Source organism: Lytechinus variegatus, chromosome 1, assembly GCF_018143015.1.
Source record: "Lytechinus variegatus isolate NC3 chromosome 1, Lvar_3.0, whole genome shotgun sequence".
Lineage (NCBI taxonomy): Eukaryota > Metazoa > Echinodermata > Echinoidea > Temnopleuroida > Toxopneustidae > Lytechinus > Lytechinus variegatus.
Window position 1 is genome coordinate 82,018,287 of NC_054740.1, and position 14,890 is coordinate 82,033,176.

Here is a 14,890-nt window from a genome sequence, read left to right on the forward strand (position 1 = left end):
CTCTCCTCCCGATACAACTGATTGGCTATGGGGGGAATGCAGGTGGACCACTCCACCGGGGTTTCCCCCTACTCTTATACGAATAGTGCAGAGGGTTCTTAACGTGCAAAGGGATGACTCTCCTCTACACGGGACCTCCATTTAACGTCCTATCCGAGGGACGGAGTGTTTTCCATTGTAACATAGCCTGCATCTATGAAACATGGGAGAGACGTTTACACACAACGCACTGGCTTCAGTCATCCGCCCGGGGTGGACTCGAACCCACGATCTTTGGTTCGACGGGCAGACGCGTTACCGACTGAGCCAACACCGCTCTCTTTATAAATACTCAGTAACCCACATCAAGCATAGTTTGATCGATCATTCCTTTAATATTGCATGCAACTGGGAATTCAAGTCTGACTCAAAGTCACACTTAAATCTTTGTGAAACACCCCCCATGAGTGGTACTTACTGCAATTAACATTTTCATCTGATCCATCCCCACAGTCATCGACAGTATCACACACCTTGAGATCAGAGATACATCGGTTGTTATCACATTTGAAATGTAATGCTGGACAGCTCCACGTAGAAGGTATGACTAGTATAAAGAGATAGATACATACATGTATACATCACAAAGGGTTAGTTCGTAAATATTGTCATCATTGTCAAAGGCAGCAGAGAAAAAAATTTGATGTCACACTCGATTACATGTATTTGTGAGTTACATTCATCATTTGTAATATGAGCTATTCTAAAATAGAAATATTGGTATTACATGTACGTGTATGTGTACTTGTAAATCATTTAAAAGTATTATGTCAAATCATGTCAAAATACAACTTGAAATGAACATGTACCCAAACACATCAGGGTCCTTTTTCTTAAAACCTGCATAAATCTACATGTAAAATATAGGCCAGAAAATGTATGTAATTAGGTGATATAGACATATTAAGTAAATATCAAGACAATCTTTATGAAAAAAGCAGATATAGTCCAATATAAGAGGTTACATGAATTTCAATGACCAAAGATAGTAATGTAGATTTAATAGTAAAAATGCTTTAAAAAGTGTTTTTAATCCATAAACATATGAAGTGTTTACCAGTAGTATACAAATATCCAAATTAATTAGGCATGAGTTTTCAGGACCAATGAACAATGAAACAACAGTATTAATGTAAGTATACAGTACACAAAATATTTCCAAGAGAAACTCTTAAAAAGTGAAATGTACTACAAGGTTCATTATCTATTCTGATATAGCTAAACAAGATGTAAATGAAATGAAACAAATATCTAGCTTAAATTCAATTCAATAATGGTGGAAAAAGCACTGCATGAGATTCACCATCAAGAATACTGTAAGTACCATAAGTAACGGTGTATTAACCGCACCTTTTTCTCGGCGGGATAGAAGCAAAAGTCGGGGGTGCGGTTTATACACGGTGACAGGTCTGAGCCAGCCCGCCGTAACCCCTCCCGTACATGTACGATGTCTGCCAGTTCACAACACATCGAGTGGCCGGGCGTAGCCGCCCAGGCAATGTCGTTTAGAGGGGTATGAGCCGCGGGTAATGGGAAGCGATTATTACGATCTTAATTAAATATTGTCCATAACAAACGCACCCACCTTCATGACACTAATTTTGACTTTATTCTCGATTCAAAGTAGTGAAGTTCCCTGGCTAAGTTAAAAGAGACGCCAAGCATACTCGGTAATATTTTGTCACCGCTGAGCGAGAGTTGAATGAGCTTAGAGATTGCGTTGTAATATGGTTATAGTGCAACTTAAGCTGGCGCTATTCAAAGTCCCGTTTCGCGCCAGAGCTTGTTTTTTTTCCTTCCTGTTTGCTTTTCATAAGATACCATGTAAACCACGCACGAGAGAGACGGCACAAAGCCGTAAAAAACAACTGGAAAAAATGTCAATTTCTTTGTTTCTTGAACCTTCCTGTAATCCCGTATCCAAAATTCATGCTAAGACATCAAATTTCTGAAAGTGATTGTGAGGTTGTGATGCAAGAAATGTGAATGTTTCTTCCTCCTACGCTGGGAAAGACACAGATCATAATTTGATAAGATGTACTAGCATGACTGGTACTGTATCGTAGTTTGCAATGTAATGGCAGTGCTGTGTGTGTGTACACTGTGACTGTGAGGTGAGTGAGTGTGTAAGTGGCCAATATTGTCGGGACCGTTCTTTCTTTCTAACATTTGTAGATGAATTGATCAAGAACAGCAGATTTCCACATACCGGTAATCTCTTTGGATACTTTGAAATCTTAAACTTAGTTTTTGTTTCTTCGTACCTCAAATATGCATGTAAATGTGAGATTTTTTTTTTTTTTAGTCCAAAGTTGGGGGTGCGGTTAATACACGGGTGCGGTTAATACACCGTTACTTACGGTATATGTACAGATGGACTATAATTGGGAAAAGGAGAGTGAATCTTGCTATAAAATTTATAGCTATTTTTTAAGTACAAACCAGAATCATTTGATACATACTCATTCAACTATTGGTGGCAATAACATTGGATTTTGTTAGAATTTTTTGTTTTGGTAAACATTACGACAACTTAAGTTTATGGTTAAGCCTGCGGAAACTGAGCAGGCCTGCATATACAGTGCGTATCAAAAAAAACTTTACACTTTGAAAAATATACAACATGTCAATAATTTTTTCACATATAATCTTGGGTTTGGGTCTCATCTATCTAATGCAAGTAAAAGTTTTGACAGAATGTTACACTTGAGTGAGCACTCTCCATATTTGTAAAGCTTGCAGAAATCTGTTTGCGCAGAAATTCTCCTTTTCACGCTATGTAAAGAGGAAAGGGCGAAATCAAACTTACCCTGCGAAACATTTCTCATCCATTTCCCTTGCACTGTTAGTCAATTGAAATTAAATGGATACATTCAAGCATTCTGGAACAATTTTGCCACCCAAATTGAAATTTCAACACTTAGTAAAGCACAACTTTTACCCTTTTTGTGCCAGCTGGATCTGAGGACATACATGTAAGTGAATCTGAACAAAAGTTTATATATCTCCAGCATTTTTTCACTAAGTTTGTATCATTTAAAGTGGGTTTACATTTCATTTTTCATTTAATACTTGTTTCTCCACACTTTTCCTAAGCTTGAAAATGATTAACAAAATGAAAATGAAGCCTACATGTAAGCCATTTCATGTAAATCACAGCTCAGTGTAAAGCAAATATTGTCACGATGGCCTCAGTGTGCGGGGATGTGGGGTGGGGTGCAATGCACTCTTCGAAGTGCTTTTGGGCAAGGAAACAAGTTAAAAAAGGTACAATTTATCATCAAATCAATTTACTAGCTAAATTCCTCGTTTTCTTCATGATTAAGGTCTACTTTTATATAACTATTTCAGAGTTCTGCGCAAATCATTTTTCACTAACTTTTCAAAAGTAAGTGGTGCTCACTCAAGCGGAAATATTTTTCGACAGCTATATCGTCATTTGCTTAAGTGGATCTGTACCAATGTAAAAATGTGGAAAAATCTTCAGGATATTACAAAAAAGTGTAAACTTTTTTTTGATACGCACTGTATATGCGGTCTGGGTCTTTGGGAAATGTACAGTACATGTAATGCAGACAGCAACATCATCAATTCCCTATAAACTGTATACATTTGTCAGAAATGGAGGGTGGGGATTCTCACGATAATGTTAGGTTTTTATACTTACCTGTACATATTGGAGGTTCATCACTATCATCCGAACAATCTGAAATACCGTCACAATATTTGGATCCAGGAACACAAGTATTTGTTGATACACATCTTACAAACGAGTTTGGACATGGAGTATCAGCTGTTGAGTACAGAGGAAAGAGAAAAAAATCATAATGTAGAGCATTTTGGCCAAGTAGATTGGTCTTCAGACTTTAAAACAGAGGGCCATGGGTTCAAATCCCAGCCATGGCGTAATATTTTCTTCAGCAAGAAATTTATCCACATTGTGCTGCACTCGATCCAGGTGGGGTAAATGGGTACCTGGTAAGAATTCCTTGAAATGCATGTGCTAATAATATCCAAGTCATTTAGAAGCGCATAGAGACAATATTTTTAATCATAATGTGATATGCGCTACACAAGAATTGTTTTATTATTATTATTATCATTATTAATGTACATCAGTTGTGAAACTACAAAGTCATGGTGTAGCGGTTCGAACTCTAGCCTTGTAAAAAGAGGATTGTGGGTTCGAATCCCATCGTGGCCTATACATGTATGTAGCATCACACTTTGCCACTCTCCATCCAGGTGTTCAATGGGTACCAGGTGGGTCATTCATAAAGCTGTTCATAAGTTAAGACTTTAAGAACGACTGGCGAACCTTTATCACACTCTAAATAATCACCAATGAGGTCAATATTTACCACAAGAGAGGATCAGCAGTCGTTCTGTAAGTTGCTTGTAACTTTACGATCAGCTTTATGACATGGCCCCCAGGTATGATATGAAAGTCTATGTAAAATATGCCTAGAAAGTTACATGTATAGTCTGGGAACTCTTGTTGGAATGCTTCTCAAGGAGTGGAGAAAGTGCATATATTGTGTTTGGGCATGCCAGTATCCCATATAGCTTGGGTAATAATAAGTGCAATGAAAAGCACTTACACACAAAGTGTACAATAAAGCGCTATATAAATGTAACTGATTCAGACCCACTGTAACACAAATATTATAATGACTGAGTCTGAATTGATAAAGTAGCACTGTAATACTGTAGGACTATGATCTAATCTCTGAAGAAAATAGGCCTGGAAGAAAAATCTGAATCATCAATGCATTTGATCAGTTTACCAACAATCAGCAACCTAATAAAGCTTTTTACACTAATTGAATGCTAAAGTAAACCTCAAAATTCAAACCTGGTTTCTCTTTATTCATTCAGTCCCTTAATGAATTTGTTCAACTTTCAATCATTTTCATGTACTTCTGTGGAAAATCATTAGTCAATGTTGTTGACAATATATCATCTTTAAATAGGATTTACTTTTTTCATCCAAGATAGACACACGAATGGAGGCTTAATTTGTACAACTCACCACAAAAACCTGCATCTTCGTCTGAATTGTCCATGCAGTCATTTTGACCATTGCATCTTTCAGAGGGATCAATGCAGAGATTGTTGCCCTCACCTGGGCAATGTTCATAGTCTGTGCGACAGTCTGTCAAACTTGCTGTCAAATATAAGACAGAAATCAAAATGGGTTACACACTTCAAGAAAAATAAATGTAGAAGTATTCATTTAGCAGGACGGCAGTTCGATGTTAAAGTGTTTTGCTTTTAGTCCTACATCATCCATCTTTTGATTTTCATTTTACTTCTATATATTTTTCAATAAAAGTTTGTGCAAATAAATGAACAAATAGAAAATTTACAGACCACGAACCTCATCTTTTTTATGCAATGGGACTCGGGAAAGAACAGGACGCGGAAACGCCATTGGAGGAGGCAAACCCCAATTACCAAATATGGAAAACCGCAATCACCCAAGGCCAATTATTTAACCCTATCTAGGCCGGGGTATTTTGGGAGTTCCTATGGCCGGGGAGGGGAGGGGGGGGGCTCCCAGGCCCCCCCTAAGATCTCGGCCGTCGACCGCGCGATCGCGCCGAAAATTGGCACGTGGGTTGCCTGGGACATAATCTACAAGATTGTATAGTAATTTATTTCATGCAAATGGCTATTAAGTGATTATGCTAATTTATGCGTAATTAGTATGCGAAATCATACTTTTTCCTCTAAATCCCTAAATAAAGCTCCAAATGTACTAATTTTTGGTATAGAAACTCTTTGTGGTGTCCTTAGCAAGTGTACATGAAAAAAATTGTGATATCAAATCATTTTCTTATGTATTATATTGTTTTTTGCAATTTCTTATGTATTTCTATGTTTTTTTACCTTTTGTTTTTCATTGTTTTTTCAATTAAATTTGTTGGGGACTCTTCTGTGATCATAAAAAGCATAAAATGAATACATTTAGACTAGCAAAACTAAAAATAATCATACATTTATGAATTTTGGTTGAAAACACAATTTGCATTGACTTTGTACACGAAATCACGTTTTTGAGCCATTTTCGGTCTGACATGCACTTACTCAATGTTACGTAATTTCGGAACCACGTACCCGGGTGACGCAAAATTGGTCTCAAAAGTTGCGCAAGACTTGAAAGTAAAAAGTCAGCGAGCGGCGCGGTCAAAAAATTTTGCATGGCGAAAATATCGTGCGATTCGTTGAGGGGGGGGCCTCCGAGGCCCCCCCCCCCCGCCTAGATAGGGTTAAGTATCTAAACATATGTTTCTTGACCTCGATGGGTCCAAAAAAAACTTCACCGCAATTACATACGCAGCGCGTCGATTCAAGCAAAACTCGCTCACCATCACATGCAGTCATTTTTATTTCTCTGTAATAGTTTGCTTATTTCGGGGCCGATTTTCTTCGTTTGAAATTGAAAACATATTAACATTGAATTTCAAAATACAATATGCCTTTGAAAACTTGATTAAACATCAAATAAAATAATTTAATTCTAAAAGGCCTACTACAGGCAGAGCTGCTCTTACGTAATATCACAGCTGTTGTTTATGGTTTAACCCCGGGCTTGAGCCTTCGGAGAAGAAATGTTACATAAGAGGGATTATCGGGCGATTCAGGGTTGATAGTGCTTGGGAATGAAATATCTCGGTTCCTCCCAGGATTTTATCGGGACTTGTACGACCGTAGCAAAACCATGAGCTGGTGCGGCGAATTCTGCAACAAGGGTTTGATATAATGAGTGCTTATTAAATGTACATGTAGGAGGGTATTCCATGATAAATGAAAATTTCTATTTCATAATATATGCTCGCAAAGTGATGGGTACTGATCAATAATTGTCAGAATTTCACAGCTCACACCCGATGACACACAAAATTAAAGTTCATCTCACTTACCACAATTGAGTTCATCGTATGATCCACCGCAGTCTACCTTCCCATCACATCTTCTCGATAAATCAATACAAATATCTGACATTGGACACTGGTATTTGTCAGTGGTGCACTGGCTATGCACTGAAATGAAAAGACGAAAAGAAATAGAAATGGTTAATCAAAGGGACTTTGATGAATAAAAAAGTGTGGCACAATCAAATGATATCATGTATTCAGGTATAGAAGAAGATGTATGAAGAAATATGCCCTTCCTGCCCTTGAGTGGGCACTGGGATCTGGAAATGGAAGTATACGGGCCCCATGACTATATTTGTTGGTCGAACTTAATGCACTATTACTTGCATAGTTGTTAACGAATCCATGTATAAGTATTACAAATTATATACAAGTGGAATGCCTCTGGCCGTCTCACCTGCATCACGCATTTCAACATAGCAGCAATGCTGACTTTGAAAACTACTATAACTCACACAAGATGGTCAGTGATACTTGGTTACTCTTATTTCCACGTTTTATGAATTAGACCAATACACTTACAGAGAGACATGTAGGATGGTAATTCAACAAATACCCCAATGCGGCCAAAGTTCATTGATTTCACATGACCTTTGACCTTGATCATGTGACCTGAAACTTGCACAGGACATTCAGTGATACTTGATTACTCTTATGTCCAAGTTTCAAAAGTCAGATCAATAAACTTGCAAAGTTATGATGGTAACTCAACAGATACACCCATTATGGTCTCAGTTCATTGACCTTTGACCCTGGTCATGTAATCTAAAATGCGCACAGGATGTTCAGTGATACTTGATTACTCTTACATGTATGTCCAAGTTTTATGAACTAGACCAATATACTTTCAAAGTTATGATGGTACATGTAATTCAACAAATACCCCCAATTCGGCCAAAGTTCATTGACCCTAAATGACCTTTGACCTTGATCATGTGACCTGAAACTTGCACAGGACATTCAGTGATACTTGATTACTATTATATGTCCAAGTTTCATGAATCAGCTCCAAAAACTTTTAAAGTTTTGATTGTAATTCAACAGATACCCCCAAATCGGCCAAAGTTCATTGACCCTAAATGACCTTTGACCTTGGTCATGTGACGTAAAACTCATGCAGGATGTTTGGTGATACTTGATTAACTTTATGTCCAAGTTTAATGAACTACATGTAGGTCCATATATTTTCTAAGTTATGATGACGTTTCAAAAACTTAACCTCAGGTTAAGATTTTGATGTTGATTCCCCCAACATGGTCTAAGTTCATTGACCCTAAATGACCTTTGATCCTGGTCATGTGACATGAAACTCTAATAGGATGTTCAGTAATACTTGATTAACCTTATGGCCAAGTTTCATGAACTAGGTCTATATACTTTCTAAGTTATGATGTTAATTCAAAAACTTAACCTTAGATTAAGATTTGATGTTGACGCCGCCGCCGTTGCCGCCAGAAAAGCGGCGCCTATAGTCTCACTCTGCTATGCAGGTGAGACAAAAACTGCAGCATTTGTTGTCATGGTAGTTGCCATAATAGCAAAGTTACAATAGCTGTTAATACTCTTCATGAAACGACCAGATTTTTGTTTCGTACAGAAAAAGTCATGTATCAATTTATTGTCGGCCTAAAGACTTCATCATTCCTAACATAAAAACGTGAAATCATCCTGGGGGGCAATATAAAAAATCCTTTCTATATTTTAATTTACTTATACATGTATATATATTTTTTTTTAACTTTTTAACTTTCCAGTCTAACTGTCTAACTTTCCATAGGCTGCTAGTTGTACAAATATATTTTTTTAAGTTCCATACAATGTACATGTACAAGAGACAGTAACAGCCAGCAACAGGTAGGGCCAGTATGCACATATTTACATACCCTATTAGCACAATAACAAATTCTGGGTGCCATTTATTAGTTTATTATTTGCCTAACCCCAAAGAACACATATTGGTGTCTGTAAGATTTGTACAAGATTCAAGGAAAGCCCATTCCTCTGACCCCTTTAAATTGTGTGACCATGAAACACAATAGGACCAAGGCTCCCGATCACAAAAGGTCTGTATTGAAGCATAGATCTCGTTCCAGTCTGAAAATAACAGACAAGGAATAGTATATAATAATCTACATTTGTATTTTTAAACAAAGATGTATACAGTTGTTTTATTGTGTAGCTTAATTTTAATAGCCCTGGTAGCTAAGGTATAGGCCTACATTTAGCTGAGGTGGATTTAAAGTAGGTCTACATGTGAAGGGGTGAGGATGAGGGGAGGTGATGTACATGTACATGTGGCCAACCCTTTTCCCCTTTTCTGATTTAAAATTACTCAAATCTGATTTAACTATTTGTTCTGGCATCAACTGAAAGTCAACTTATTCAGAGTACATCCCTGACGAAGACTCAATGTTTGCATTGAAAATTTTAGTTGGAACTGAAAGAATAACCATTTTGTGTCTTTAATACTTACATGTACATGTATCTCATGATCTACAAAAATGAGGGAACTCGATCTACTTACAAATTTCTTCCCACCCCCTTTATAAGAAGTTCACAGGAATTGGATAAATCAAAAACTTAGCCTACAATGTATGTACATGTATGTGGGCCTGAGGAATGAGAAGTCCCCTTCGCAGCATCCGATGTGATAGTACAAAATAGTACTGGATCTACATATAGATGTGCATGTTCACAGGGGTTTCTATTGTTTTTCTGCTTGGTTTCATCATTGTAATCTCTTTCCATGAATGGTCAAGACAAAACTGACTTTATAACCTTTCATTCAGGGAAAAACCTCAACAAAGAAAATTTTCCAGAGAAGTCAAATAAAACTAACCTCAAATATCCTGAACTATGAGACTATTTGCCAAATTTGTATTAGTAAGCTGCATTATGTTGGCCAAAAAATTATCCTTACTGACAAACAATTCACCAAAATTATTTACATTTATTTACAAGAACATCAAAGGGAATAATAGCCAGTCTAGGTCAATAGATGTAGGCCTACACGTATTATTCCAATGAGCAGATCCTTTAATTTTTCTTAGGCTGTTTAAAATCAAGGCAGTTGTATACAGGATCTTTTCTGTATTTTTTACTTCCTGAAGTCTCTAATGTCAATATTGACTTCTTTCATACAATACTTTTTTTATCATGTACAATGTGCATTGTAATTGGTATACAGAAAAAAGACCTCTGACGTCATTAAAGAAGAGAAGTTCTCCGGTTTGCATTCATATTGGCCTTTTCACCGGCAAAGTTCTCCACCTCTAGAGGTGGGTTCGCCGGTGAAGTTCTCCTGTGTACCTTTCATACTGGACACTTTCCCTTTCACTGGCGAACTTCGCCGGTGAAAAATGCAATATGAAAGCACAATATTTCAGACCGCCTCGAAGTTCGTCAGTTCCAAGTACATGTACTCTGATCGGGAAATTTCCCCGAAAGAAAATACCGACTAAATAGTAGGTACTTGGCAAAATCATGAGAACTTTCGCAGGGATTTTTCCAAGGTCGCAGGTATTTTCGCAATGTGAAAGCAATTTACGGGAACTTTTAGCCCAGCGTGTCGTTGGGCGCTTGCGCTGTGGGTGGCTGCTGGGCTAGTGATTTTGAATCTCGCACCTTACCTGCTTATCAGACCAGACTGCGCATGCTCGTAACTTAAGGAACTTATGCCGAAGGGTATGTTTCGGGGCGGTGTGATTACAGTAATAATTAATGAGTATTTTAACCCTAAAAAAGTTCTCATAATTTAACGGGGATTCTTGTGATCGAGGCGGTTTGAAACCACCTACATGAAATCTAAGCCACGGTTCAGTGATCCATACCTGATCCACATCCAGTGGAGACCAATATATCATCACTGGGAGTCTGGGACCCACAAATCAATCAAGAAAACCTTCCTTTGGCCTGATGCAAAGGACCACCTCACTATAGGTGGTTTCAGACCGCCTCGAAGTTCGTCAGTTCCAGGTATTCTCTGATCGGGAAATTTACCCCGATCAGAAAATACCAGGTATTTTGGTAATGTGAAAGCAAACTACGCGTAATTTCCCCGAAAGAAAATACCCGCTAAATAGTAGGTACTTGGCGAAATTACGAGAACTTTCGCGGGGATTTTTCCAAGGTCGCAGGTATTTTGGCGATGTGAAAGCAAATTACGGGAACTTTTAGCCCAGCGTGTCGTTGGGCGCTGGAGCTGTGGGTGGCTGCTGGGCTAGTGATTTTGAATCTCGCACCTTGCCTGCTTATCAGACCATACTATGCGCATGCTCTTAACTTCAGGAACTTATCCCGAAGGGTATGTTTCGGGGCGGTGTGAATGCAGGAATAATTAATGGGTATTTTTTAGCCGAAAACAGTTCCCGTAATTTAACGGGGATTCTTGTGATCGAAGCGGTTTGAAACCACCTAATGAGGAAATAATGGAAAGCTCATTTGATTCACAAACCGGATCAAGGAGCGATTTCCACCTAAAAAGTTGATGTGTACTATAAAGTGAGAGAATGTAGGCCTGCACTGTTTGTACACTGTATGTATGTGTTTTAATTCCTGCCCCCTTCAAACCAAGCAAGGATCAGTAGGCCTATTTAACTGTAATTAGAGTTCAAGTTCATTGTCTATATCCCCATGTTTTAAACATTCATCTACATTTGTAGCCCTTTGAATTAATTAATGCTTATAGCAAATGTAAGAGCACAACTTATGCAATCCCCACCTCCAGTGTTCACAAAATCCCAGTGTTCTAATGACAATGCTGCATTGTCAATCTTGGCTGTACATGTAGTTTTCATACAATGGATGTGTACGCCCCCAGGTTTAGGCACAACCAGGCACAGTGTGCCACTCCGATGACATCAGCAAAAAAAAATAGCAAAATTGTGTTTTCATAATACTCCTTCTATTCACCTTTCAAGGTAGAATAGTTAAATTGTTCATAATGGGTTCCCATAAAAGACACAATCAGACAGTCCACTCCATTGCAAAAGTACACTTGATTTCACTAATTGGAAAATTGGCTTTATGATGAATGGAAAATGGATCTGCAAAATCTGAAGAGTTTAACCAATTCCTCAGGTATAGGAAGACTAATCATGTTTGTAGTTTGAAAATGATTTCAATAATGTTATCTGATTTCATTTTTTTGTAACTACTACATGTACCTAGTATGATTTTATTTCCATGCAAACCTGTACCTACATTTTATTGCTGTTTTAGTGGTCAATATATTACTTAAATTTAAAGAATAAATCCTTTGAAGCTTTGACAATTTTCATCATCATCTGTCTTAATGAAGCTCATGCACTCACTGCAATCAGCATTGTAGGAGTTGATATCAAAGTACATACCCAACTCAATTGCAATACATGAGATGACAAAAAAAAACTGACCTGTGATTTTTTTTGTTACTATAGCAACCATTGATTGATGGCAACCAGATCGATAAACATGGGAAAAAGTACAAAACCTTCACAAAATTACAAATTTGCCATTCAAAGCATTTTGAAGTACTTACTGTACATATCAACATCCAACAATTTTTACATGTTACAGTACATAGCCTATACATTTGTAATAGAGTACATGTACATAAACGTAAATGAAATCCTAATTCTATGCAATAAAATTAGTAATCAGATGCATGTACATGTACATACAATAACTCATTTTTTATCAAATTAAAAGTTATCCAATTTACAACATGTGATGTATCATATTTTCAAACATTTTATAGAACTCAAACATTACTATTATTAAAATTGACAACAATGATAATAATTAATAATGATAATAATAGCAATAAAAATAATACTAATAACAATACAGAATTTATGGGCTACATGTACAAAATACAGCACTTTAGATTATCATAGAACATAAAGGTACTGCATACATGTATATAGTAATCAATATATACATTTTAAAATAAGAAATTCCAGTATAGTTGAATTGTAATCGAAAGGATACACTAACCCCATACAACTTTGTTTATGTCCACTTGTTCACTACAGTCACACTCACAAGGTTCCTTCCATGAAAATGACCAATGAGGAGTTTGCTCAATCTCGAGATTTTAGCCCGATCAGCCCTCTTCGCGATTAATCTCGAGATTCAAGAAACCCGTCTCCACCATTGCAAGAAGAGCGATTCCTGCTCAAGCAAGGCATACATTGTATATGCATTGTGGTCTGACACCATGAATAAATAAGCCAAAGTGTGTCTGCACATGCGAATAAGCGCGATAATTCATAAAAGAGCGCGCTATTTTGCAAATAATCCCAAGTTGACTTGGGATTGCAATCTCGAGATTAATTCTACGAACTAGAGTGATAATTGCGTCTCCATTATTCTACGAACTAGAGTGATAATTGCGTCTCCGTTACAAATTAATAATCTTGAGATTGTTCAGATCGGGATAATATGCCGAATCAGAAATAGTGAGCTAATTTGAAAACTCGGGATGGTGCAGACGGCCCTAAGGTTTCTTCTTCATATACTGTATTTGGTTCTCTTTCTCTCTCCCAGTTTCTCTCCCTCTCACTTTAATGTACTGTGGTCTTCAAAAACATATCCATTTCCTTGTTATCCAGAAATGGTATGAGTCAACTGGTCAAAGAATATACATTTTGTAGAAACATTGTGATTGTCATATCAAGTCCAGAGTATAAATAATGTACAGAGTACAAGATCTACATTTGAGAGATTTGGGGGTTATTGAGATACCGCTCCACCCAGCATATCACACAGTTTGTTCTCTTGGCCCATCCCATGGCCGTACACAAAGGAGTCCTACATGTATACTGTAGTTTTAAATCTTGTATTATTGTTATTCATATTTCTTCACTTGTATACTTCTCATCGTTCTTCCATATTTGTGTTTCTTCAGTAATTCTATATCCTTTCTACCATCAAGAAATAGTGAATAAATATATTATCGGAACTTAATCAACTTCGCCTTCTGTCATTATTCGTTGTTTGTAACACTCGCCTTGATACGCCATCGAAAGCTACATGTACCCCAACGACAAAATAATATCACAGCAACTATCCTAAAAATATAAAGTGTTACATAAAGGTACATACTGTACACTCAACTGTCTGTACCCAAGGCAAAATGAATTCAGATTCAGAATTAAAAATGATTCATGTGGATGATCAAGTCAAGTGTTCGCACTTGTATGTACAATCGTTCTCAATTGTTCAATCAATATCTGTACAGATGACTAATATTTACCATCTCATTGCATTCATATCAATCATCTTTTTCATTGTAATATGAATCAGATCAGGGGGCATTTCATGAAAAAAAATAGGGATTTTCAAAAGCAACTGTTATAAGCTACTGAAATCTTCACATGTGATTGGCAAAGACCAAATTAGTCAGTGAAAATCAGAGGGAGGATGCTTCATGAAACACTCCCCAGGTAAATTAAAAATTGTATTTGATTATTTCATGTACGTGTAGTACACATACGTATGTTCAGTCTCCTTTTTCGAGTCTGTTGTAAATATTGTTTTGTCTCATCAATTTGAGATTGAAGTTGTTTTAAGTAGAATGAAGAATCACAATGGTTTTAAAAATAGTCACTGCGCAGATGAGATTTAAGATCTGATGTGAACAAGTACATGTACTGTACATTTGTGAAATTTATGTAAATTTTTGTAAATGATGTGTCTTCAATATGATTAAATAAGTTGCAGCAAGAAATGAATCAGTTGTCAATTCAATTATTTTAGTTATTGGTAGCAAATATTTGAATAAACCTTATTTCATAATTTCATATAATAAAATACAAAATAACAAGTGGGGATATGACATGATCAGCACATCTAATGAATATTCACAAAGACATGCCTAAAACTGTTTAACCGAATGCATTTCTTAAAAATTTAATGACTTTGTTATT

The 14,890-nt window shown here is 36.9% G+C and overlaps 1 protein-coding gene across 2 annotated transcripts in view; it reads right to left on the reverse strand.

Annotated features, from left to right (window-relative positions):
- Positions 1 to 14,890, reverse strand: part of LOC121425046 (low-density lipoprotein receptor-related protein 2-like) — a 79,354-nt gene that overhangs the window by 47,931 nt on the left and 16,533 nt on the right. For both annotated transcript variants that reach the window (XM_041621005.1, XM_041620996.1), the window contains exons 2-5: positions 6,966 to 7,085; positions 5,072 to 5,206; positions 3,707 to 3,832; positions 458 to 586 (exon numbers count right to left, since the gene is read on the reverse strand). In XM_041621005.1, coding sequence (XP_041476939.1) covers positions 458 to 586; positions 3,707 to 3,832; positions 5,072 to 5,206; positions 6,966 to 7,085 — 510 coding nt within the window. The remainder of the gene's footprint in view (positions 1 to 457; positions 587 to 3,706; positions 3,833 to 5,071; positions 5,207 to 6,965; positions 7,086 to 14,890) is intronic.